The sequence below is a fragment of the Ostrinia furnacalis genome, unplaced genomic scaffold, assembly GCF_004193835.3.
Source record: "Ostrinia furnacalis isolate ACB-3 unplaced genomic scaffold, ASM419383v2 OfSCF1198, whole genome shotgun sequence".
NCBI lineage: Eukaryota > Metazoa > Arthropoda > Insecta > Lepidoptera > Crambidae > Ostrinia > Ostrinia furnacalis.
Window position 1 is genome coordinate 730179 of NW_021131437.1, and position 26867 is coordinate 757045.

Sequence of the window (26867 nt, forward strand, 5' to 3'; positions counted from 1 at the left end):
GTGGCAGGCCTTTTTGGAGTCAAATTCTATTGCTTATATCTTAGACGAACTGTCCACATGCTAACAGCTATCCTACGAACATTTCTGAGCTCTTGCTGGACGTCGATACCAGTCAAATGACGATTTCATAGAGAGGTTGACATGAAAAAACGGTCATCCTTCTGCGATGTGCACTGGCGCTGTTCAGAACTTGGTCTCGGGATAAAGCCACTAGTCTCCCGAAAGCGTCTTAAAACTTTCGAAACCCAGGACTGGCTTATGTTGAGCTGACATGCGACAGCCCGCTGGCTGAGCCCTTCTTGCAATAGTGCAAGGATTTGTGCTGCTGCTGAAGGTGTAGAATCCCAGGTAAAGTGTCAAAAGAAGCTGAGATGTGTATGGATCAACGTGTGAAAGCAAAAATACGAAAACACGTGCTCTTATAGGGGGTAAATGGGCCGCAACTCGCGACGTATCAAACAGTTGATACATGTCTTTTTCCTTACTTCTTCACATCAGCCGCGATATCTTTTGAAATACTGGTGTAATTTAAATAAATTTGGTATCAATTTAAAGGTAAAAGTTTAATCTTTATAATGGTGCCACTTTTTTTGTTACTAACAAATTCGTTAGTACACAAGATCGCGTGGAAACAACTTCATGTAAGTGATTCCATAGTTTTGCTCGCGAGTGTAGTTTTAATTCAGTAAAAATTTTGTACAGTAATCTTTATGAAAAAATAAAAGTTCTAGAATTTTGTAACATTTACCTTTTTTTAAATCAAATCAAATCACTTTATTTGTTTAAATGTGTAAAAATGATGACACAGAATATAGAAAAAAGCACAAACAAATTTACCATCACAATTAGTAGAAACAAAGACAGACTTGGCTTTGAACATTAGCATAAGACCTGAAACAACACAAGCAAAATTAAATGTCATTATATCACAGAAAAAATACAAATATCAAAATCCAAATAGTACATTGCTGCAGATCAAGAAAGATACTAAGATAATATTTCGTTTTAGACACATTTTAACAGTCATTGCTTTCTAGCATTGCAAAGCCCTACTCGATGGAGCTAGTGAATAATAATTCTCGAGGGTCATATAACTTACAACAGTCCATATTAGCTTCAACTGGTATCAGAGTTCTTTTGTCATCACATTGCATCGCTCTGCTCTTCACAATAGGGAATTCTTTGCAGTTGAATGCTGTAATTTTGTCATTTTTCAATATCCTCTATAGTGCTTCTGCCTTTCATAGATATTTATTTTTGCACCGGAAGTAAAATTAACATGCTCAATGTAAAGTTGGCAATCATTCTCAGATATTTGTCGGCCAAACAATTTTTGGCAGAAAGCGTGTTTGATTGTAATTTGAAAAGGCAGTTATTGATTGAGATATTTTAAGTTCCTAGGCTATTTTGATATTTTTGATAATAAGTTATAGTACATGTTAAAGGTAAGAGATCCATGATAAATTATTAATCGTATGTTTTCTGTCTGGTTCCAGGTATATGGCGTTTACAAAGTTCCTCCGCAGGAACTTCGTGAGCATATCGTTCCCGACTGTCACTGCTATCCTCATATTCCTCGACTGGAATCATACTAGGAAGTGGAAGGCGCTGAAACAGAATTAAAATGGCCATCTTCGGTATCACCTCTCGTTACGTATGGTTTGCGGTTCCTATCTCCGGATTCCTTGTTGGAAAGTACTTGGATGATCAAGAGACCTTGAGGATGACCAACTTCAGAGACAAGTCGAAGCTGTACGGAGGCATGGTGAAGGAAGGCGAAGCACCCTCTTGGCCTTGAATTATAAACTCTAATTTAGTTGTAATAAAGATGGTAATGTAAAAATGTCTTGATTATTTATTACTCTCGCTTTTGCGCGAAGCGAATTGGCAATGCATGCTAGCGGGTGACTTTACTGTAAAAAGTTATTAAGTTCAAAACCTATTTACCTACCTACAATACAGCGATTTATTTTGCATTGGTTAGTGCACTTTTGTTAAAAGTCAATTTTTAATTAGGTAGCAATTCCTAATTATTTAACTACATAATTAAATATCTGATTAAATTAATAGGTAGTGGTAATAAAACACTCATTTATATTTTGCAAGGTTTTTAAAAATCACTTTTACATACTCTTTAAATTATGTCTTTTACACATCCCAATATGTAGTCAGATTTTTTAACACACTTGATACCAGGGATGTTATGGATATCCGTAACCGTAACCGAAACTTTCGGATATCCGAAATAAAAAAATATCCGAAACCGTAACCTATTCAGAAGTTTCAGTTTGTATAGCAATAAAGGTATAACAGCCTGATATACTACCTACTACCTTTATAATGCCATCTAGTATCAATTTTTATTTTTTTATTACTTTTTATTCGATGTAAAGTGTGCGGCCATGAATGAACCGTGTTGGACAACTATTGCTAATTGCATTCCAAAGCACAGATATCCGTAACTGTAACCGAAATTTTCAGATATCCGAAATAAAAAAATATCCGTAACCGAAACCGGTATAATATTATTCCTATATCCGTAACCATATCCATAACCGAAACTAAATACATAATTATCCATAACATCCCTACTTAATACATGTAAAAAATTAAAAAGGTATTTCATTTTTGTTATTTTGCAGGATTATTATGAAGGTAATAATATTTACTAGTCCTTTTGAGCAACTACTTAATACCTGGCAAAGTATGTAGCGAAGTCATTGTGTAACTAACTACCAATTTTTCACACTATTTCAAGTTAAACTCTGTGCATCTAGGTTTTTTTTATGCACGACAGGCAGGTATTTGACCGCAATCGCACCTAGTGTTAAGTGAGATGCAGGTACTTCTGTGTTATTTTGCATAATTATTTTATTTTACTTCAAGAATGTACTATCCTCTGTACGTAACATATACGTACCTACCTAGGCTAGGGATAGGATATTTAAATTAAAATTATATACCTAATAAGATAATAGACAGTTAATTCTTTATTTCTTTTTATGTTAGGTAGGTAATACATGGATACATAATTACATGAACTATGCTAAACCAGTTAACATTGACTCACTGGATGATTTTTGCTATGATATGAATAAATTTTCGATGGTATTTGTTATTTGCATTTGCTGTGAAATATTTATCAATCTCATGATTCCCACATTTAATCCAAGATAGTGAGTTAAAGTTTACACCAACACTGTTACACTATTCAGTGTTCAATTCAAGTAAATCTAATATCGAGAAACATACACATATTAATACCCTACCTATTTAGTAATAAAAAATTGTTTTAAAATATTTACGAAAATCGTTGTAGATAATGATAACATTCCAGAGGCCAAAGTTACATTAAATACATCAGTTAGGAACAATTAATTTATTAGTTACACTTGCAAACCTAAATAAAAAGCTAAACAAAAACTTAACAACTTGTTTAAATAAGTTTTGGCGCGTTGAAATTGCTTTCATTTCGATACACCTATTTTAAGCTCCTTTAGTTTTAGTTACATTAATATTATAATGTAATACCCTCTTTTTGAAATTGTACCTACCTACGGCATTTTAAATCACATTTTTTGTAAAAAGTACCTTCACAAGGAACTTAATACAGGAAGGTGGGCACCTACAAATATACCTCACCGACGAGTTATTACAACTAAGTAATTTTGGAAAAAAAAAATTTAAGATGTTACTTAAAAAAAAAATCCGATAGTTGTGTTTTTAAAACCTTTTCATCAGTCTTTGTAGCCTTTTCATCAGTCGCGCGTCTTCATTTAAATTTTTATCCATTAATCCTATATTAATTGAGCACTCTAGGCCCCCAGTCAATTTTTTTTATAACGAATAGGTACTGACTGAAGCGATCAAAATAATGCATTTTCAATGCTAAAACATTACTTAATAGCAATTTCTTATTAACATAGTTTACAACTTAATAATTCATAACAAGTACCTACATGATTGTAGGTATGCACTTATAAAAGTATTAATGAAAATAACATACTCAATCGATCTAAAGCTAGGTTGTACACAAACTTATAAAATTAAATAAATATCACCAAAAACTAAAAAATATCAAAGTCAATAACTTAGTTACTTATTTGCCTATAATATCGATATTCTTACTTAAGTATTATTGTACCTACATACCCACCTACTTACAATTTAAATTATAGATAATGTTTTTACTCTACCAGCGCTTCGGAATAAAAATATTTGGACAAGACGTGCTGAGAAGAAGCGCCCAAGAAACTCAGTCACATTGTCTGCCGCTAAAACAAATGCTAGTAGTAAGTTGGAGGGTAGGTAGGTACCACATACCACATTACATTGTTTTTTACACATATTTTACTACCTACTACTAATTGACACATTTAAACATTTAAATTTGTTGACCTATTTACCTACATGTAATCAAAATGAAGTGCACACACCGAATATTATGGTGAGTAGCGCCAGAGTTTGGCGCACGCGGTGATTGCAAATGCGGTAGTCCCACCACCGCTTTACCAGGTGCTGCCGAGGTCTTATAGAAAACGCTCATTCAAAATGTCAGACCTATATTAAGACAATATTCCTACTTATCCCAATTATCTAATAATGAGGGGGTCGAACAGAAAATTTAAGTGTGATTTTATAAGAAGGTTAGGTACATCAAGTCAGTCAGAATTAAGTTCATCTCAATAAATAGATAGATGTGTCTGAATGTTAAAAACATACAGTAAGTAGGGATCTACGTAATAATGCCTTTACCATGAATCACCTGGGGGAAGTGAAAATAAATAGGCCTCCTCCAAGCCAGGGGAAGTCAGAGCGCCCGCAGACTGTGCGCTCGTGCCGGGTTCGGGCTGGAGTCTTGCACCCGTTACTTGTTCAGGTCCTTCACTAGTGTTCAACTGAGGATCGTTCTTAAGACTTGTGCTTGAGGTTTCCTCGCCGGCTTCCATTGTAAGGCTTGCGGCACCAATCACAGGTCCAGCACTAGTTGTCACAGGTCCAGCACTAGTTGTAGCAGTTATATTCTCAGAAACTGTTGTGAAATCCATCCCATTTATAGCGAAGTCGGCTGATTGTTGAATGTAGGTTTCGGCGGCTGGCGACTGGTACACCGCGGCTGCGGCTATCCTAGAGGAAGCGTCGACAGCGGGTAGCGAATGACTGCGGCGTTCAGCAGCGAGGAGGGAACGACTGCGGTGCGCGTCGACGATGGACGCCGATCGGTTGTGGCGTTTGGCGACGGTTGGCGAAAAATTGCGACGTTCCGCTGCGTGTGACCTTCGACTGCGATGTGTGGTTGGGTACGGCGTACGTATGCGGCATTCAAAGCCAGGCGGCGAACGGTTGCGCCATTCCGCAGGCGGCGAACGACTGCGGCGATCGCTGCGTACGATGGGTCGACGGCGTTGGGGCATTTGACATGAATGCGATGTAAACGCACACGGGAGAACGCTGCGGAACTTGTGAATTGGCAAAATAGTTTCGCGGCATAACACGGGCGGGATTTTGATACTTTCCCTTTCATCCTCCACAAGTAATTGTGATCTGTCGAACTTAAGCGTTAGCTTGGCCGTATCAGATTCTTTAGCAGAGTATAATTCCGCTATGTCATCATCATCTTTGTCATGTTTCAACACATAGTGACCAGGCTCTGAATCTTTTAACTGGTGCAGTATTCCAAACAGTCGTTGATCGAGATCGAGATCTACTTGGGGATCAGATTCCGTTGTTAAATTTGTTTTCACCAACTCTCCTGTTAAAGCGTCTATTCTAAAATTAAGAATACTCGCTTTTCTTAGCTTGAGTGCGAGCCCTTGACTCTTATTAGCATCGGACGACAGTTTGCTGGCAGCAAAATCCAATTGGTATTCCGGTATCGGTTCCACCACCACTTCTTGAGTGGATCGGTCCAGAACTGCTGGCTGTGGGCCGTGTACTATAAATGTATACGGCATTATAGACTCCATATTTGTTATATTACACTTCGCGTAATATCTTGATGGTGATTTGTCAAGGTCATTACAAGTGCATTCATCAAATTTGCTGTCATCACTTGCTTTGCTCGTACTCGGTTGATCCGCATTGTGCTTTTTATTGCATTCGGTCACATTTTCGTCGTCTGAACAATCTCTTGAATTTGGGTTTGTATCGATAACGAGTTTGCCCTCATCTCCGTCGCTATCGTCATTCTGTTGCTGGCTACTCTGCGTCGTCGGGACGTTGTTACTCGGTAACGTCACATCTGGTGTTTGGACTGTATTTTCAAGAAATTTTCGGAAGATTTTCTGTGCTCTTGTCATTATTGTCTCTTTTTTTAGAGAGAACTCACTGTCTAACACAACTGTGTTAACAACATTGCCGTTTTCTGTTGGGATCGCAAAAACAGACATGCAGAGTGACCAATTACGTTTCAACTCCACCAAACAGCGCAAAGCCTCTTCGCTAACTATGAATCGAGCTTGATTATCTCCAGCGTAGTAGGCTAATCTCTTATGAACAGCAGTTAAGGGCAGTTTGGTGATCTCGTTTTCATGGGGTAAAATGAACCTACATGTATGCTGTTTGCAAGGCGTCGATTTCTCGTAGGGCGTGACGTAGATACGCAGTATTGGATTCCCATGTCTCATCCTTGGCAATGGACCCTGATTAAATAAATGTGTGTATTTATTTAATTCGCAGTATGCGTTGCGGGGAGCGAGAGAGATAAATGTAGCCAAAAAAAAGTTCTTCGGGAAGTGCTTCAAGCGGTTCGCTGCCACTTCAAACTCTGCATCATAATAGCTCTCGATTAATGGCATGGTGTTCAGCGTTCGGACATAGTAGCTGTTAATCCATAAACGATTAAACCAACTTTGGAAGTGTTCCATTTCATACTTGTATAATTTATTTATTTCGTAATATCTTAACGGATGCCCTAATTGGGCTGGTAAATTGTTTCTATTAAGCTTCATTTTCAGCATCAGGTAATGCTGATAGTTTGTCAGTCACGACAATCTTGGATACGGCGGATCCGGTGCGAAACCAGGGACAATCATATCAGGTGTGTAATTGATATCTTCATCATCGGAGCTACTACTGTCTTCTATATCGTGAAATAATTTGGCGTATCTGTCAATATCCGATGCCGGGATAAATTCCCCTTCAAACGCATCAGGATCACTAGTCCAAGTTCGGCATTTTACTTCGCGTCGTATTCGAGCCGCCATTGTTATATGCTGCATGAAGCCAAGGTGAATCTTGGTACAATTCTTGTAAGTAATTACTTACTGCGTATTGTGTGCACGTGAAAATTTTCCCGCAACAAGTGGGCCGCGAAAGTTCTCCGGTACCTGGACCGCTTTATTGATCCGAGCGGGATCAGTGTTGCTGCATCAGAAATTTTTATATAGGGCCGCCCGCCTCCTGGTAAAGTATTAGGTACACGAAAAGAAAGTGTTGGAAAAAACAAAACTTACATTATTGTAAGTATTGTAAAAAATATTATAAACACCAATATGGACCTAAACTTCGCGAACTCATTCGTTTGTATTATTATTCTTCCTTCACACGAAAAATCGTGCCTTTTACGGACTACAAGAGAGGTTGTAATGTAAAATCACCACAGGATTAATCAATTGCCAATACCTTTAAGCTTTACAATTTTTGATGATAATACTTACCTTCCAACGAAAATGTATCGATTTATTAAAATTATACGATTCAAATCGATGGTTGCAGAACGAGTCTTTATCGATAACAAAAAGTCCGGCCTTCGCGGCCGGCTATGGCAGCGCATGCGTAATAAAGACTACATCCGATTGAACAGAATGATTTGCAAATTTTGCAATTTACATTATACCTACGACTTCAGAAAATAGCGACTGAGTTTCTTGCGCTGCATTAGGCGCTGCACTGCTTCTTCTCAGCACTGGCCCATTTATTGTCCTGAAGCAGTGGTATGGTTAATACTGGGACGTGTAAAAGTGATTTTTTAAAGCTTATTTGCAGAAATACACTGGTCATCACAAAAATCGGCCCACCTACGTTTTTCAGGAAAACTCGTTTCTACTGACACAACCATGGTGCCCCAACAATATTGGTATTATTTGAAAGCCCAATAAATATCCTTAAAGAAAAACATTTAATTTCCTAATAAACGATTAACATATACAGTAAATTTTAATGTGACTTGAAAAACTCACATTTAATTTACATGCTCACCTCTGGGATCAATTAGACCAATTTTTATGGTTATAAAAACCAAATAATTATTTCACGTGTCCTCTTTAACAGATGGATAGCGATTAATGCCATAAAAGTTGGCTCAAGCGTATCTACCTATTTTTTGAAGAAGTGACTCTGGATTCTTCTACAGACACATTTTTGGGGTAAAAACCTTTCCTTTAATGAAATTAAGTTTAGAACTAGGCTTTTAATTTAAATGGTAATATACACTCGCGAGCAAAAGTATGGAATCACTTACATGAAGTTGTTTCCACGCGATCTTGTGTACTAACGAATTTGTTAGTAACTAAAAAAGTAGCACCATTTTAAAGATTAAACTTTTAACTTTAAATTGATACCAAATTCATTTAAATCACACCAGAATTTAAAAAGATATCCCGGCTGATGTAAAGAAGTAAGGAAAAAGATATGTATCAACTGTTTGATACGTCGCGAGTTGCGGCCTATTTACCCCCCATAAAAGCAAGTGTTTTCGGATTTTTGCTTTCACACGTTGATCCATACACATCTCCGCTTATTNCAAAAATCCGAAAACACTTGCTTTTATGGGGGGTAAATAGGCCGCAACTCGCGACGTATCAAACAGTTGATACATGTCTTTTTCCTTACTTCTTTACATCAGCCGGGATATCTTTTTAAACACTGGTGTGATTTAAATGAATTTGGTATCAATTTAAAGTTAAAAGTTTAATCTTTAAAATGGTGCTACTTTTTTTGTTATTAACAAATTGGTTTGTACACAAGATCGCGTGGAAACAACTTCATGTAAGTGATTCCATACTTTTGCTCGCAAGTGTAGTATAGTAATATTGGTGGGAAGTGGGGATGCATACGTTTGAAAGTGCTTGTCGCGGATGGGTCGATTTTTATGATGACCAGTGTATATGAGTTTTAAAAGGTGTTTATGAATTCGACACGAATGACGGTCGCGCTAAGGGTGATTTTAAACATTTTATTTTTTAATAAGCTCTATAGAACAATTTAACACTTAATTATATTTAATCAGCCCTTCTGACTTCTGATCCACCGCACTACCAAACCACATTACTCTTCATTCCCATCGACACTACTATAACTAAGTAAATACAAAATTTGTAAAAGCAGACGGATCACAATCAATACAAAATTGCCCCACGTCCTTAACAAGGTGACACACTCAGATCATAGTTCTATGATCTGAGGAGGTGACACATCTTAAAAAAACGATAAAAAATTATAAAAAAAATATGGCATACTCCCTCATTTTTTTACACCATCATATGGAAAAATTGCTTTGAAAATAGTTCAGGCGCTGTTATAAAAACCCGTTCGTATGAGTACCTATTTAAAAAATATTTTTACATAAATTATTATGTATTTGCACACTATTTTACGTATTTTTCTATGAACCAAGTAAATGGTGGTTAAGGCGATTATCACACTGCGCCGCGCTCCGCCGCGGTCCGCAAGATTTCATACAAAAAATCGCGCGCGCAGACGCGTTGTCAGTGTGTTGTGTTGTGCCGCGCGTGTTTTGTGTATGTCACCGTGAAATTGTGAATTCTGTCAGATTATAATCTGACGTAGTTAAATTACAATCTAACCTAACCTAACCCACTGTTAGTTTACAATCTAACGCGTTATATTATAAACTGTCAGAGTTCACAATTTCACGTTGACATATACAAACTGAGGTATGCAAGTATATACCTTAGATACAATGATTAAATCTGTCGTCCCGCGTACCGCGGTGGAGCGCGGCGCAGTGTGATAATCGCCTAACGTGTGCCAATTTTGAACGCGCCTAGCGGAGAATGAATGATTTCTCTAATGTAAATCGATTAAGTTAGTACTGATTCTGAGTCGCTCCTAAATAAAATTTTAACATGTTTTTCCTATTATTATAAAGCCTTTTTCCTGTGATGCGGATTTCGGCACGCGTGCGGATCCTGGTCCAATAATATGATCTTTGTTCTGCGCGCAGTGACAATCAGTAAGTTAAGGGCTATATTTCACCGGGACACCATGGCGGCGCAACCAAACGGACACCAGGTGAGTAACTCTCTATAGAGCTGTATACATTTTGTTGGTAGCCGGCGACTGGTTGCGCCGCCATGGTGTCCAGGTGAAATATAGCCCTATATGTAGAGCTGTATACATTTTGTTGGTAGCCGGCGACTGGTTGCGCCGCCATGGTGTCCCGGTGAAATATAGCCCTATATGTAGAGCTGTATACATTTTGTTGGTAGCCGGCGACTGGTTGCGCCGCCATGGTGTCCCTTATAGTGTGATATTTTTACACGCACGCGAAATCCGCATTACAAGGAAAAAGTGTATTGTGTAGGTTATTAGTAGGTTTATCTTACTAACAAACATGGTAGGTACCAATGTCTAACAATAAAACTAACACAAAATTCTAATCAATAGGTAATTTAATTATTTAAAATTACAATGTTCTCTTTGCCATGGAATACCATACGATAGCGAAGGGGGCCCACAGCCCGGAACCGAAAAATACTGCAAAAAACACCGTTGTCAGGAACCTACGGACAAAATGTACCATATTGTAGGTAGGATAGATTTAGTAGATACCTAGATAGGAAAAGTTATAACTATACTGGTCATCACAATAATCGGCCCACCTACGTTTTACAGGAAAACTCTTTTCTACTGACACAATCATGGTGCCCCAACAATATTGGTGTTATTTGAAAGCCCAATAAATATCCTTAAAGAAAAACACATTTAATTTCTTAATAAACGATTAACATAAACGCGATATACAATAAATGTGACTTGAAAAAAGACCTCACTTTGGGCGCACCTCTGGGATCAATTAGACCAATTTTTATGGTTATAAAACCAAATAATAATCTCACGTGTCCTCTTTAACAGATGGATAGCGATTAATCCCAACTTAACAGTTTTATAGCCATAAAAGTTGGCTCAAGCGTAAGTACCTATTTTTTGAAGAAGTGACTCTGGAATTCTGGATTCTTCTACAGACACATTTTTGGGGTAAAAACCTTTCCTTTAATGAAATGAAGTTTAGAACTAGGCTTTCAAATGGTGCCAATATTGGTGGGAAGTGGGGATGCATACTTTTGAAAGTGCTTGTCGCGGAAGGGTCGATTTTTGTGATGACCAGTGTATTTGATGAGGTGTTCGTCAAAGTTGCTATGATTTAGGTAGGTGCAAAATGGGGGCTATCGTTTTAGCGCTCATCAGGTGACGCCACTGTCTGTAGACTGTCTAAAGCTTCAACCACACCAACGCGTGACTGACTACACCACTGTTCGCTATCGCGCCGGCGCGATCAAAGGCTAATAAAATTAATGATGTTGGTGTGATTGAAGCTTAAGGGTCCTCCTGTCATTTCCTGCTGGCTGACTGTCACGCGGTCACGCCAACTGGTGAGCGCTGAAGCGGTAGAACCAGTTACTGATAGAAGGACTATCGGATTTTGCATGGTTTCGTATTAGGTATGTTATACATAATTATAATGATTAATATGGTAAAAAAACTAACCGATTCGTGATCCTGAAGGGCATATTGTCAAATGGCTGTGGGGGCCCGTCATGATGGGAATACTTTTTCTGCAATTTTAGCGGCAAAGGTGCGTTCCTCAGCACAGTTCTGGCGCGGGCCGTGCCAATCAATGCTGATCGCAATCCAAGCATGTTCTACTAAATATTTTTTTATAGTAAAATTCACAAATTGCTATTTGTTGCAATTCAAAAGGCGAGATGACAAGGTCGATCAAACAGCGTGTAACTTTTTATTTAATTTGTTGTCACAAACAAAATACAAGAAAAGAAGTTTTAAGCCTTTTAAGGTTAAAGTTAAAAGTTGATTATTTATAAAATAATTAACTTTAATTAAACTAATTCAAACATGTTTTCTTTTACAAAAAAAAAAAAACAACGAAGCGTTATGCAGAGGACTTCAGCCAGCTTCAGCTCTTTAAAAAAGGCGCCATTATGATGGCGTTAATGTTATAAAATATTTATTGGCATTATAAATGCAAATACATATAAAACGCTCTTAAATAAACCCAAATATTTATTTAATGTTATTTGGAATAATTAAATTAATCACTTTTTGTAAGACCAAAGGAGTATAAAACTTTTTCTGCTAGTGCTGCTATCTGGCGTCAAAATAATGTAGTAAAGCGTACACCGTACACTTTGGCGACATCTAGTGTTGTTTTTTAATGTTTCATTTGACACTTGACTGCTTACTACTTTTTCTCTACACTAATAGATGTCGCTAGTCTCGACCACGTCCTCTGCTTTAAAAACATGCTGTTAATTAAACTGCAAAGTTTAATTATTCTCCGAATAGATGGCGTGAGCAGTAGTCGAAATGAGGGGTCCGTACAATTTTATTGCAGAAGTTTAGTCAGTTCCGCTAACCGCTTTCCTTCATATTACCTATGTAGGTATAATATCTACTCTACTCAGATTTATTTACTTACTAAGGAAGCATGTTCCATCTTAAATCTCATGTTGATCAGATTTTATTGATATGAAAATTTTGTTCCAAATACACTTTTTCTATTTTTAGAGTGAGCTCATTTTACTTTTGGAATAGCTTTAATACATTAATGTGTAGTTTGCATGTAGTAATGCATCACTTCAACCTCGATTGAGCTATGTCAGACGCTAATTAATTATATCTGACACCAAAGTAGTAGAGTCGCACACCACGTTTGTTCACAGAACAGAGATAGACAGACAGACACTATTATTCTTGGTTTCTCGCGATACAGGTGCATACCTAGTGCGAGAATACCCCCCCCCCTCCTCCTCTAAAAACTAAACTGTTGGCTTGAAAAGTCCGGAAAAATTCATAATAAGAGTGCTTTTTATGAACTTTCAAGGAAAACTATAAATTAGATCAGTTATGTAAGTATTAGAAAATTTCATATCTAATAAAAATTCCTTGGAAGAAAATATTAAAACTGACTTTAAAGTTTCGATGAAGAAATTGCATGCTTTTGAAATATATTGCAGTAACGACGGACTACTATGGAACTCTACACTGCGCGTGGCACGACACGCACTTAGCTACTTTTTTGTAAATCTTTCTTACTTAAATAAGGATTTATTTACTTGTTTATGTATTTATTATTAGGTAAGTACCTGAAAACACAGTCAGAGAGGTTGATCACGTTGGAGAAGACTAATAAAAAGTACCTAAATTCTGTGGGTAATACACACCTACTTTCTATAAGTTAATAGAAATTGAAATAAAATAAAACCAAAAGTATCTATTCTAAAGTTCACTTCACTAATAACATTTAAAAATGTAAGTAGGTAATCAATATTTACAAATTAATTAAGACAAATGGAGAAATAAGCGTTCCTGACAGATTCATTTCGATAGCTTCTGTATAGAAGCTAGTAAAAAAGAAACGCCGCCGCGTCGGAGAGAGCCATTTCGGAATAAAAACCTTCTAAAATTTAGCTTAATTTGTCTAGGAGAGAGAAATTAACGTCTTGATCGTTATAGTTCTTGCAACTCACGAAGGCGAGTGAGCTTGTGTCTATATGCAGATAACGATATTGTAATGTCTTTTGAAAAACGAATAGTAGTGATCCACCACACAATAATGAGTAGGTACTAGGTACCTAAAGCTCACTCGCCTTCGTGAATTTATTTATACTTGTAAAGCCTATGCAAGTGCAGTGATCACCATCGTAGACGCGATTTGCACGCGTTGGTTTGGCTGAAGCTTTCACCTAAGCGGTAGAGAAAGCTTACTCGACTGCGCCAGACGGGGGTTTATCTTTTTAGCAGGTGTGGACGGACAGGTCATTTTCCTGGGTAAAAATAGGGGGAGATTTTCCTTCGATTTGAAACGGCGCAAGCACGTTCAAGGCGACGTTCTACAAGCATCTTAAACCAGTGATTTCTACCTAAGTACGATATGAAATCAACCGAATCCTGCAAAAAGGAAAATAAAATTATAGACATTTCATTCGTTTTATTCATTTCCAAATACAATAACATCTATACAATGGTAATTCTACGACTAAATGATGTTTATTATATTGACACATGCATTAAAAATAAAAATTACGAAATATCGTAAACAAAATCAATACAATAATCGTTTCTTAACGTAAATAAATTATTTTATCGGGAATTTTATAATTACAAAGATCACAAATGGGTAACTATAATTGGCGATAAATTAACTAAGCTATAAAAATCGCACAAAATCATCTAATATTTTATTGAAAATAATAATAAAAAAAAATCGGGTACCTCATGCGTATTTGTAGACTTTTTTTGTATAGTTAGAGGGATTATAATTAAAAACAGAATAATTACTACCCGTTAAGTTAATAAAAGTTTCTCTATAAAAATACAATAAAAATAATATCAAATTATCAGAGTCAGTTATTTTATTTGAGAAACTTATAAAATCATTATTATTTATGACCGTAAAAAATAAATTGTAATAATTAATTCAATACGATTATTTGAGATACCGTTTTGTCGATTAAAACCTCAATTAAAATTTGTTTTAATTAAAAAATACTCCAGAATATACACAATAAATTATTTGTAATTTAATTCTACACTAGTTTATATTACTAGTACGATTGCACTTGTTAAAAATAATCTATATTTATATACAATTCTCACGGAACATGACAAAAAATAACTGTGAGATATTTTTTCACGATGGTCATTATTTTTGTTTTATTTGTCGTCTCAGTAGCGGAAGTTAGAAAATTACAAGTTGTAAAGAAATCATTCTTAAAATGATTTATAATACAGGGTGTTAGGTAAATGGGTATATGAGCCGACACTAGCTCATGTTAACATGGGCATATAAATGGTATGGTGAAGTCAGAAAATTGATATCTTCATTTTAATCATTTTAATTTTCATACAAATCGGATTTTATAAAATTTATTTTGTATGAAAATTAAAAAAAATAAAATGNAATTGATATCTTCATTTTAATCATTTTAATTTTCATACAAATCGGATTTTATAAAATTTATTTTGTATGAAAATTAAAAAAAATAAAATGATGATATCAAATTTCTGACTTCACCATACCATTTATATGCCCATGTTAACATGGGCTAGTGTCGGCTCATATACCCATTTACCTAACACCCTGTATATTCAATCATCAAGGTAGGATGACTGAATAACCAGTTATACCTACTTAGAGCCAAGAAATCATGTAGCTAACTATTGTGGAGTAACCACCATAGAGGAATGGGAATCGATCCCAGGATTCCTTGCTTGCGCTTAATCATCATGAATTTTTAGGACTTATAAAAAATAATCATATTTTGCGTTAAAAATATTGGTGGTCGTTTCCATTCTGTATTTAAAATGAAAATGGAACTTGTCATTTTAAGTTTAATTACATTTGATAAAAACAAAAAAAAAATCCCCCATTAAAATGGCACATTCTTTATTTTGACTTCACTGAGAGTCACGTCGTTCACAAAATCGGAGATATATTGCACCCCCTTATTATCAATCATATTAACTACAAACTTATTTAATTAAAATTTATTTTACAAGTTACTAATACTGAGTATATCATCGCCATATTTTTTCATGGCGAATGTGTTTTTTTTTGTGTAATCGAATAAATTTCATTTTCTTGATTTTTACAAACAATGAAAAATATTCGTTTATTTTACATTATTATTTTATGACCAATAAAATTTTCATTATTTTGATATCCTAAATAAATAATTCTACTTATTTAATGAGTATCTATTATTTACAACATTCTTTGATAAGAGACTAGTCTTGGGATTCGCATATCTTTGATTTTTTATTTATAAATTAAATAAATTAACAACACCAAAAAAATAAATTATATAGGAATTAAACAATTACATAAATTACTCATACAAACCGAAAAGTGTAAGGTTTTCGGGTTATCAATATCAAGTTAAAAGAAAATAAAATCAAATAGTGTACAATTTTAATTAGCCGTATAAAAGATACGGTTTTAATGTTTCAAATTAATCATGATAATAGCTTGCCGATTGTACAAAATAAATAGTTGCAAAACGATATTTCTTTACTCTATTTATCATTATTATAATATCTTTTAAAATATAATGCTAAAAAAAAAAATACATCCAAATTCGTCTTCTCTTTCAAATCTGTATCTCTATCTGTATTAGAAACTCAAATTTTATTATATGGGCGAAAAGTTATTTAGATAATTGTAGAATTTTTAATGTGACTAATTTAAGATATCTTGTAAGAAGATAAATATTGTAATCAATAAGTTAAATGACTCTCATTTAAAAATTAATGGGACTTAGGATGTTAAATACAGATTCGTAAGGTAAGAATTTATAAGATCCGTGGTTCTTTTTGTTTGCGTAACAGTTATAAATTACTTATATCAAATTAATATTATCAGATGATGTAACAGATTAAATTAAAAATATCCAGATATTATCGATTTTATAATTAGAATATCTTTTATTATTGATTTTCTGTCGTTTTTGTCTGGAAATAGCTGCATAACATAGACTTTGGATATTTCCAGAGAGTCACTATGGTAATGCGTTATCATTGTGCTGTAATATCGGAAAACAATCATATAAAGATAGGTACTCAACTTTTGATTGATATAATAAAGGCCTAGCGCTTAATTCAGAGCCTGAGTTATGGGAGTAGCACGAGAGGGGTGACATTGACATATGACATGACGGAGCATACAAATCTGTGGGTCTAGACAAAGTGCAAATTATAATCGCAAACCAGTCGCAAAGTGGTCGAAAAGTCCCTTTTTTGTATGGAGTTTTGACGGATTCGATTTTCGATTCGATCAAAAAGTGCGTTTTGTCTAGGGGGCCTGTGGGTCTAGACAAAGTGCAAATTATAATCGCAAACCAGTCACAGAGTGGTCGAAAAGTCCCTTTTTTGTATGGAGCTTTGACGGATTTGATTTTCGATTCGATCAAAAAGTGCGTTTTGTCTAGGTCTAGGGGGCAAGCACATTTGAAGTCTCGGTGACGTTCTAAAACACCCTTCCGTGCCGCCCCATGCCTCAGGCACTGAGTAAAGCGTAAGACCTAATAGTGACCATGAACTAAGTGACTAAAAGTTATTTTTTAAAGATCATTCGTTAGTCGTCGTCCGTGATCAACTGAGGTGCCTACACGGCTGGTCATGCGTAGTGCGGGTAGGATCCCAGATGCGAGGTCACGTGGGGCGGGGCCATGGAGTGGGGGGAGTACAGGTTGCTGCCCCCTCCCCCCCAGTTGCCCCACGAGGCTGACGGGAATATCGACGCTGGAACAAAAAGCTCAGTCAGACAGGAGGCGTCGTGCTCGTGGAGGCTGGACAAGTGGACATGGAGTTTAATTCTTTTAGGATAAGTCCAGTGAAACGTCACATGTTGGATAAGTAGATGTTAAAAATGTTTATCCATGGAGAATATAGATTTTTTTATTTTAAACGCCAAATAGTGGTGGCTGAGTTTGTTGCGGTGCTTCTTGTCAGCACTTGCCAAATGTTCTCGGATCGCTGGTAGGGCAAAACGATTATGAGACATGTTATGGCTACATAAAAACGGAATAAAGGAAAAATATCTTAAACGGAACAATTATCTGGTAAAAATATAATAAAAAACCACAATTTTGTACATAATGTTACTGAAACATAATAATAATATCCTGTAAATCTTAAAGTACCTACTAAAACGGGTATAAGTGACAGACAATGTATAGTTATAGATTAAAATCAAATAATGAAATAAAAATAATTCACGCATGCATGCAAGTAGGTAGGTACTGCTTTTTAAAGTTACTCAAAGTAAGTAATTCCGTAAATAAAATAAAAAAAATATTTTCTACGTAAAGCTGAAAGTAAAACAGTACAACACCTTAAAAATCACAACTTTTTGTGAAGGATAAATATTATTAGTTGTGGCTGTTTGGCACATTTCGGTATAAACAAAAATTTAAGAAAAATCCCACACATTAATAAATGTCTTGATTGTTCTTTAAGTGTGTTTTCAACAATATTTAAGCGAGAAATGATTATTACACATAAATCTGAATTTTTTAAAACGTTTTTAATATGAAAAATAATTGTACGAAATTTTCATCAAAATTTTACTGAAAATGTAAGTACCTACTCAAAAAGTAAATCAAATGATTGACTATTGTCATTAATATAAAAAAATGCACCAAACAACCGTCCCTTTCAACACAACTCGCAACAAGGAAGATTAGCAAAACGATTTCTGTGGACGTAGGGTTAAAGGAATCCCTACAGGTTAATATTGTATCCATTAGCTACAAGTGCCGTGTCGCCGACACCGGGCGTGGAGGACATAGCCAATATTTGAGCAGGAAAGTGCACATTACTAAGTCGGAATACAGATTACTGCGACTGAAGGGTGCATATCAACCCTTGTAGTGCTTACAGATGCAAATCGGTTGATAACTTTAACTTTAGTTCGGATACGTTTGGGGACTTTTTGTTTGGTTTGGATTCTTGGAATGCTGTTTCTGTTTATGTTTAGCAATACTTAATAAATAAGTTAATGAAGATTTACAAAATGATCGTAGTCGATGGATTCATTAAAAATGTTCCAAATTAACTAATTTATTTTGTAACTTACTGTCAAAATTAATACGTTAAGCCAAAATATTTTAACCACATCGTATCCTCACAATGATATTTTTAATATTGTAAATATCGTAGTCTGTGACACTTTACTGAACTTTTAAAGCTTTGAAAACAGACGTACTTTTGCAGGAGTAAAATTTTTTTGTGGGTGGCACCTGGAGAAGTTTAAAGCTTTATAACGCGACGAGACGTATGACTGCTAAAGCAAGAGTTTTCCACAATTTTTCGGGTGGCAACACCTGGCGAAATTACAGAAACCATTTTGCTGCTTTGAGCTCGCATTCGCACCATTTCGCGCATTTTTACCTGATGTCGTGGGCATGGCCGCGTGGGGGGCCATAAAGGAAGTGAGCTTCGCCGAGTGGTGGTACGAGCTCATGAAGAGATCACTCTGGTACTTGTAGGCAGGGTCGCTAGCGGCGGGCTGCGTCGCCGCCGCCAGCCCTTGGAAGTCAAACTTGTATGCGTATCTCTTGCCGTGGACTTTTGTCATAATATTTTTGTCATAGTAATACCTGCACAAATTTCCAAACATTACTCATATTACATCACAAATCAGCATTAAACAGTAGGAACTAGAGCTGAAGTCGCAACTGCAGACCGCAAGCGTTAAAGGGTACCCGAAGTCGCTTAGCATTGATATAACATAGTTGTTACACTATGTTATGTTACCTCAGAGCTCGGCTCAGCTTGTCGTAGTTCATGTTGGGCTTGGACTTCCTCTCGCCCCACCTTCGGGCCACCTCGTCAGGGTCTGTCAGCTTGAACTCCCCGTTGGTGCCTTCCCAGGTGATGCAGCCGGCGTTGCTGGAGTCGCTCAGCAGCTCTAGCAGGAACTGCCATAGTTGGATCTGGCCGGAACCTGGAAGGAAGAAAGTAATTTTTATACGAGCACCAGCGGCCGCGGACCCCGTTTTAGCCCCTTAGGGGTTGAATTTTGCAAAGTCCCGTCGTAGTGAGCACCTACGTTCTAAAAGGAATCCCCATGCAAAATTTGACACTTCTAGCACTTGTAGTTACTAAGATTTCGTGATGAGTGAGTGAGTCAGTGACCTTTCGCTTTTCTAAAGATAGATTTAGTATTACTTTTAACGCACTTATACCAATTGCTAAAGTTACAGCTGTTGAGTATAAAGTAGAAGGAAAGAAGATTCCTCTGTTGGAGGTGTAGATATTATCACGAGAAGTACACACGAAAGCGAACAAACAAGAATTTTATCAGAGTGCATAGCATGGATAGTGACAATTACGGCCTTTTGAGCATTTTCCACAATTTTTATTTACTTTTGCGTAGTTATGGCACACCACGTATTTTTTCACTTGAAAAATTCTTCACAATACCGAGAAAAGGAGAATTAGATAAGGACTTGTTTTCAGTCGGCTCTACCATTCATATCTCGTGTTTGTTTATCCATATATTATTTACATGAATGATGGTGACTGTGTATGGTCGAGTCTGCAGTGTTATAGCGGTGAGTTGTAGGGCTAGCTGAGTTACCGTTCGATCGCAAACGTGACCCAGTTTGCTAATCCACCTAAAATCTACGTTAGCAGACATACTACGTTATCAGCTCAAATTGAGCAGAGTTTACCCAATCTGGATGTCAATAAAAATATCTAAGTCTTCAAATGTGAGAAAAGGATATGGAAATAACAAAAAAAAAACTGTAAGGTGAACATTCACGGTATATTATCCAAAAAACTATCAGTGTACAATGAATTTCGACGTAAGATTTCACATACACCACGGTCAGTTTTTGGAAGAATACTCGTATTATATATCTAGCATTAAACCAGCATCTTTTTAGAAGCTTTCTTTTCGTCTTTTCAAGAATAATAATGCAGTTACAAAGGTTACCGGGTAACTGTACTTTTTCTACCCCACCAGGCTCTGACTTAAACTAACGCCAGCATTGACAAACGATGCTTGCAAATCGAACGTACAGCGTTGAATAGAGCGCTGTGATTGGTTCGTGTGTCACCCTGTGCGTCCACGCGCACTGTGAGACCTCATAGTAATGTTTTTGAATACGGGCGTTAATATCCAGCTTTAATCCAACATCAATAATGTAGTTACAAAACTTACAAGGGAACCACCCCTACCAGGCTCTGACTTAACCAAAAACCTTGTAATTACAGAGTAATCCACGGTTTAGAAGCGGGTGGAACGAACTACATTATAGCGGCACTTATGGCGTTAAAGGTACCTAACAGCAGGGCCGCGCCAACCGCCGGCAGCGCCTGTGTGCGGAACCTATGAAGCGCCTCTTTTCTAATGAATCGTCATAAAAAAACGAATTTAAATTTTTAAAGAATATTTAAATTGTTAATTTTGATTAAAATAGATGTTCTCCAGTTTTAAGTATTAAGTAATTGACTATGAAATTTTTGCATGTTTTGTAGACGAAACATGTTGAACCTGATTGTTTTTATCTGACATCTGTATTGTACCATGTGCCTGTGCAAATAAATGAATTTGAATTTAAATTTACAGTACCTACTTAGATAATATTATCATAAGTGTATTAAAACTGGAAACCACTTAGGAATTAGCTTACTAAATAGGTAAATCCCGTTCGTTCTGCTTGCCAATTACCTACTACGAAAAAGTAAACTCAATTATAATAATTCAATGCGCACCTTACACCTTCTATCAAATGATACAGGGTGTTTGGCGGAAGGTTAGACAAACTTCGTGGGTGTATAGGTAAGGTCATTTTAAGAATACAAGTTCGCCCATTTGACCCTTTTATAATAATTATAATTTTTGTATTATTATTCCATTTTCTTCCCTAAACTTTGAATTTTTGACGAATTTCAATATCTAATTAAAAAAAAGAAGAGAAGCTAGACATGTTTTTAAGATCATTGGCAATCCATTATCACCTTTAATTTTTTTTTAATCGAATTCTTAGTTGAATTTTTTATCGTGGTTTGTACTTTTGTTAAACTTTGGTGGTTCGTAATTACCTATTCAATCATTATCTGGATCTGAAATTTATTTTATTTGACTAAAGACATATTCGATATTAATATCAAATAAAAAAGGTCACAGTTCTAACCTAACCTAAACCAATAATTATGAATAGGACCGATTCGTTTCTGGAACTTGACTGAATGACTGGAGCGGGACTCAAGTATACGTGCTAACGCCAACAAACTTGAACTTTAATATATCGTCAAAGAAAGAAATCTAAACAAAAAAGATATGACTTTGAATAATAGTGTAAAATATGGTTATGTTTAGAAAATCTAGGAGAACAAATAAAAGTATAATAGATGTTTATTGCTAATGACATTATGAAGTTGAATGATTCGGAATTATGAACATTAGAGACAGAGTAGTTAGGAATTGTGATTGTTAGGATGAAAAATTTTAGGAAGAACATTTTCGGACTTCCAATTTTCGGAGTTGAAAATTTAGGTGAACTTTGGCGCACCCGTCGCTTAGGCATCTTATAAGTTTAATGGGACCGAAACGACGTATTTACGTTCCACCTATACACTGAAAAAAATGTTTGGTTACTGCTTACACAACAAAAGTGACCACCGAACACTTTGGTTATGAGGAACAAAATGTTGTGTAAATTAAACAAATAATTCTGTAGTGAGCTACAATTAGTTTGGTTATAGTTAACACTTAGTTCGGTGGTCAATTTTGTTGTGTAAGCAGTAACCAAGCAGCAGCTACAGATTGTTCACGCAAAAATCTGTAGCTGCAATGTTTGGTGCGTGTTATTCGCACCGTTCGCACCGTGTCGCATTCGCTACGCAGCCGCGTTGCCACCCTACTCCGTGAGTGGGGGGTCTATTAACGTAACGTCAAGTGGGGGTCGATCTCAGACAGATAAAATGCGTTCGTGGCAGCACGGGTTCCCACACCGAGTGGCGTATCAAGCGCCATCTATCGCGTGTCACGTCACCGTTTATTGGCGCAATTTAAGCGCCAGATTGACAACGGTCGATTGCCGTTAAAAAGGTAACCCAGTTCGAAAGTCAAACTGTTGTTAGCGTGAATTAAAAACGCGTTACCGCTGTCTGGAGAAACACCTTAGGAGTTGTAAAATATGGAAGAACTGGTTGGAAAGTTTAGAAGTAGGCTAAGATTTGTAGAACATAATCAATTCCAATATTTTATGTTACAACTACCAAACACATTGAGAAAATAAAGACGTAAACGAACCTCTAACTTCTCGTGTAGGTAAAGAGTGTAAATATGTACTTCGATGACTGGATTTGCGAATTCGCGCTAGAAACTTTCTATGTTAAACAAACAGAAAGCCGAAAAAAGTGTAAAATACATAACAACAAAACACAAACGTCTTTACACCTGACAATTTGTCTTATATACAAAATCTAACCCTAGTTTTCAAGATATACCAATCTTTCTATGGGCCTAGACTGCCTGAAAATACTGGATTTAAACGCCAAAACTGAACAGTACCTCTAGTAGGAAAAACTTTCGAGTTCGTTTCGTTGCGTATTCAAAGTGTCATCGAAAAATTTTGTATGAAAAATTAAACAGCGCCCCCTAAATACTCTACACGTATTTTTCACTTTTTCAAACTAATGAAAATTTAAAGAGATAAAGCGCCCCAAAGTTCATAAGAAGAGGCCCGTGACGTCAACGCTTGCTTAAAAATGCCGCACGTTGTGACGTCGTGCGCAACTTCAACGCACCATAACTATGTAATTATTTGTTAGATTGACAAATAAAAATATACGTGTCCAATATTTTTTGATATTAAACATTACGGACTAAAAAAATTTTTTTAGGCAACTAGCCTATTCTTAAAATGACCTTCTTACCTATAGGTACACCCACGAAGTTTGTCTAACCTTTCACCAAACACCCTGTATACTGTGGTTTTGGCTTGGCTATCTCGTTTTCTCGTTCGTTAAAATCCCCGTGGCGGGGAATCCCCGTGACCCCATCTCGCTTGTGTCGCACGCATCGCATCGGGTTGCGTTCATAAACTCACTCATAGTCATAAAAAAAATGTATGACAAACTCGGCGCCTCTACGGTTCAAAATAACTAGTACTTTATCTGAGGTTTAAAAGAACTGCCGCCGTTTTAACGTTTAGTAATGTAAACTAAAACCCTAAGCGTAAAATGAAACCATAAACGTGAATCATAATAAACATAATATAAATATTGAGAGACTTGTTTAATAAGCGTAATATTTGTTTTGTTGTGTACAAGGCCTATGTTGCGCATACTGTACCTACTTATACTCCATTTTAAAAAAATTAGGTGGCAGTAGCGGCGCGGCGCCCCTATTGTCTTGGCGCCTGTGTGCGCCGCACACATCGCACACAGGGGCGGCGCGGCCCTGCCTAACAGTTCTAATAGTTCTAAGAATCGATTATGGTAGGTATGTGAAGATGGCGTATGGTATACAAGCGTATTCAGTGGGACCATCATAGATACAAAAAGTAAAGTCATTACGAGTGTATTTAACACATAGGTATCTACCTACATGATAATAAAATGATCGTTTTGAAATCATTTTTTTATCGATGCGAATTGAAATGTAGCAGTAGAATGGTTTCACGTTGAAGGGTGTAAAATATCCGGCGACATCAGAAATTAATAAAGAGTTACAGTGTGAGCTTACGGTTTTTAACTCTATTTCATGGTGAATTGTGATTTTATTAATATAAATATTTAGTAGAAATATTGTTAATATTTCTTTTAAATTCCTACTCGTAACACAAGCATAATTTAGCTTGTCACGGGGGGTTAAAGAGATTATTAGTAACTAGCGGCCGCCCGCGACTTCGTACGCGTGGATCCGTTCTTCTTAGTGAGCACCTACGTTTTAAAAGGGACCCCAATGGAAAATTTGAGACTCCTAGCACTTGTAGTTTCTGGGATTTCGTGATGAGTGAGTGATAACCGTATTCACAAACGATGCTTGCTTAAGTGAAGCAGCAAATCGAACGCACAGCGTAGAATAGAACTCTGTGATTGGTTCGTGTGTCACCCTGTGCGTCCACGCGCACTGTGAGACCTCATAGTACGCGTGGACGCACAGTTTGTGAATACGGGCGTGAGTCAGTCAATCAATCAGTGACCTTTCGCTTTTATAAATATAGATTTGTATTTACAATTGCTAATATTCTTTAAAAATCTCACTTCTCCCGCCCACCCTCAATATTGGGACTGTCAAAGCACAAAGCCGCGAACGATTTTGCCATCATCCCATCCGCGCCTGCTAATTTACTTTTGAGAACCTATCTAGCACAAAGGGACTGCATTATGCACGATACAGCTTACAGATACAGTATTGTTTAGGGATGTTATGGATATGTTGTTTCGGTTATGGATACGGTTTCGGATATAGGAATAATATTATACCGGTTTCGGTTACGGATACGGATATTTTTTTATTTCGGATATCCGAAAGTTTCGGTTACGGTTACGGACATCTGGGCATTAGAATGCAATTTGCAATAGTTGTCCAACACGGTTCATTCATGGCCGCATACTTTACATCGAATAAAAAGTAATAAAAAATAAAAATGGATACTAGATGGCATTATAACGGTAAATCACGCTCTTATGCCTTTACATAATAATGTTATACAAAAAACAATTAAACTGCCTACATCCGAAACTGTTACGGTTTCGGATATTTTTTTATTTCGGATATCCGAAAGTTTCAGTTACGGTTACGGATATCCATAACATCCCTGAGTATAGTTGGTTCGTTTCCTTGTAAGGTGCGGAGTGGGTGCATCATATAGACAGCTTACGGTATAGTTGGTTCGTTTCCTCTAAGCTGCGAAGTGGGTCAATGTTGTTTATAGTAAACATTGTATTTTATCCTACGTGTCAGGTGAGATCAAGGTCGACTGTCGTCCAGCTGTGGTCTGCAGGACGTATTCTGGAGTGCAGGAGCGTGGTAGATCATGAACTTGCTCAAATTCTTGTCCGTTGCTATCAGCTTCTTTTAGCAGCCTAATGCCAGAAGAAGTTTATAGCAACCGTGACAGGCTACTCGCTTTTTGGGGTGTTTTGGGTTGGTTGGAGTAGGAAAATTTGAAACAAATAACGCACAATGGCCAAATATAGCAACAGGCTAAGTGCGATATGATTGCCCTGCCAAACTTAAGGTAGCCTTTCGAACTAAGCGTCACAGACGCAGCTTTAGCTTTGGTCTTAAAGGTAGCCTTTCGAAGCGAGTTAGTGACGTGGCGTTGGTGGCACAAGACCAAAGCTAAAGACGCTGCGTCTTTGACGCTTATTCGAAAGGCTACCTTAAAGTAAACTAACTAAACAACCTTGATTTTTATCGATCGACACTATCATGTACCTAAATATCCTCAACAAAAGATCGATATAGCACAAAGAAATCGAGGGTCGTCATTCCCACATTAGCCTCACGCACTCCCAGCTCTACCAACCACAAATACACGAAATCGGGTAAAACATCGCAATCTCGGCAGTGTAAGGGCCGTGTCTCACGGTCCGCAATATTGTCGAGGCTTGTCGCCAGTGCGCACGAGCGACTGATCGCCCGTGTGGAACGACCCTAAACCAGTAGGGTCGACACATGTGCGTATGGGAAATATTTTCCTGCCCATAAAATTCCCTTGTAGGCATCGTAGCGAGGTGATTCATAGAGTGGCAATTTGGAGTTATTTTAGATTAAGAGATTTTAGACTTTTTAGATGAATTTAGTTTTTGACTGATGCTAAAAATTGCTCATTAGAATATCTGTTACTCTAGAGATTCAAACGAAGGAAAATTAATGGAGATTGGTCGTTTAATCGTGTTCAGACTTTGCTTGAATTACCAGATTTAATCTTCTTGGGATTCTTTTTGGGATTTCATTAATTCTGTAACTTTCATATCACTTTACCGCGCGGCTCAGCGCGCGGTAATAACCTGTAGCTTACCTGCATGTGACAAAAGCATAACAGTCGCTATGTGATCTTGTAGCTATGTCTCTCTGTTTTGTGTTTGTGTGTTTAAGTATTAAGATTTAAGCTTATTAAGATTAAAGATTTTTA

General features: G+C 36.7%; 3 protein-coding genes across 9 annotated transcripts in view; 1 reads left to right on the plus strand and 2 right to left on the minus strand.

Moving 5' to 3' along the window:
• Positions 1 to 1845, plus strand: part of ND-MNLL (NADH dehydrogenase (ubiquinone) MNLL subunit) — a 3422-nt gene extending 1577 nt beyond the window's left edge. For 2 of the 3 annotated variants that reach the window (XR_003655810.1, XR_003655811.1), the window contains exon 2: positions 1497 to 1819. Coding sequence is in view for 1 of the 3 variants with exons in the window: in XM_028303162.1 (XP_028158963.1) it covers positions 1625 to 1798 (174 nt within the window). In the remaining 2 variants the exon portion in view is untranslated. Of the gene's footprint in view, positions 1 to 1496 lie in introns of all 3 variants that reach the window. The other variant, XM_028303162.1, reaches the window with a different exon arrangement.
• Positions 1846 to 10648: 8803 nt separating this feature from the next.
• On the minus strand, positions 10649 to 11964 carry LOC114351791 (uncharacterized). The gene is made up of 2 exons (XM_028303115.1): positions 11731 to 11964; positions 10649 to 10745 (listed from the first exon to the last, which is right to left on the minus strand). The coding sequence occupies exons 1-2, from the start codon at positions 11880 to 11882 to the stop codon at positions 10649 to 10651; spliced, it is 249 nt and encodes an 82-aa protein (XP_028158916.1). The 5' UTR covers positions 11883 to 11964.
• A 5103-nt stretch (positions 11965 to 17067) lies between these two features.
• Positions 17068 to 26867, minus strand: part of Ets65A (DNA-binding protein D-ETS-3) — a 96786-nt gene continuing 86986 nt past the window's right edge. For 2 of the 5 annotated variants that reach the window (XM_028303147.1, XM_028303146.1), the window contains exons 8-10: positions 19519 to 19708; positions 19153 to 19361; positions 17130 to 17502 (exon numbers count right to left, since the gene is read on the minus strand). In XM_028303147.1, the coding sequence (XP_028158948.1) occupies positions 17378 to 17502; positions 19153 to 19361; positions 19519 to 19708 (524 nt within the window). In that variant the 3' untranslated portion in view covers positions 17130 to 17377. Of the gene's footprint in view, positions 17503 to 19152; positions 19362 to 19518; positions 19709 to 26867 lie in introns of all 5 variants that reach the window. The other 3 variants (XM_028303150.1, XM_028303148.1, XM_028303149.1) reach the window with 3 other exon arrangements.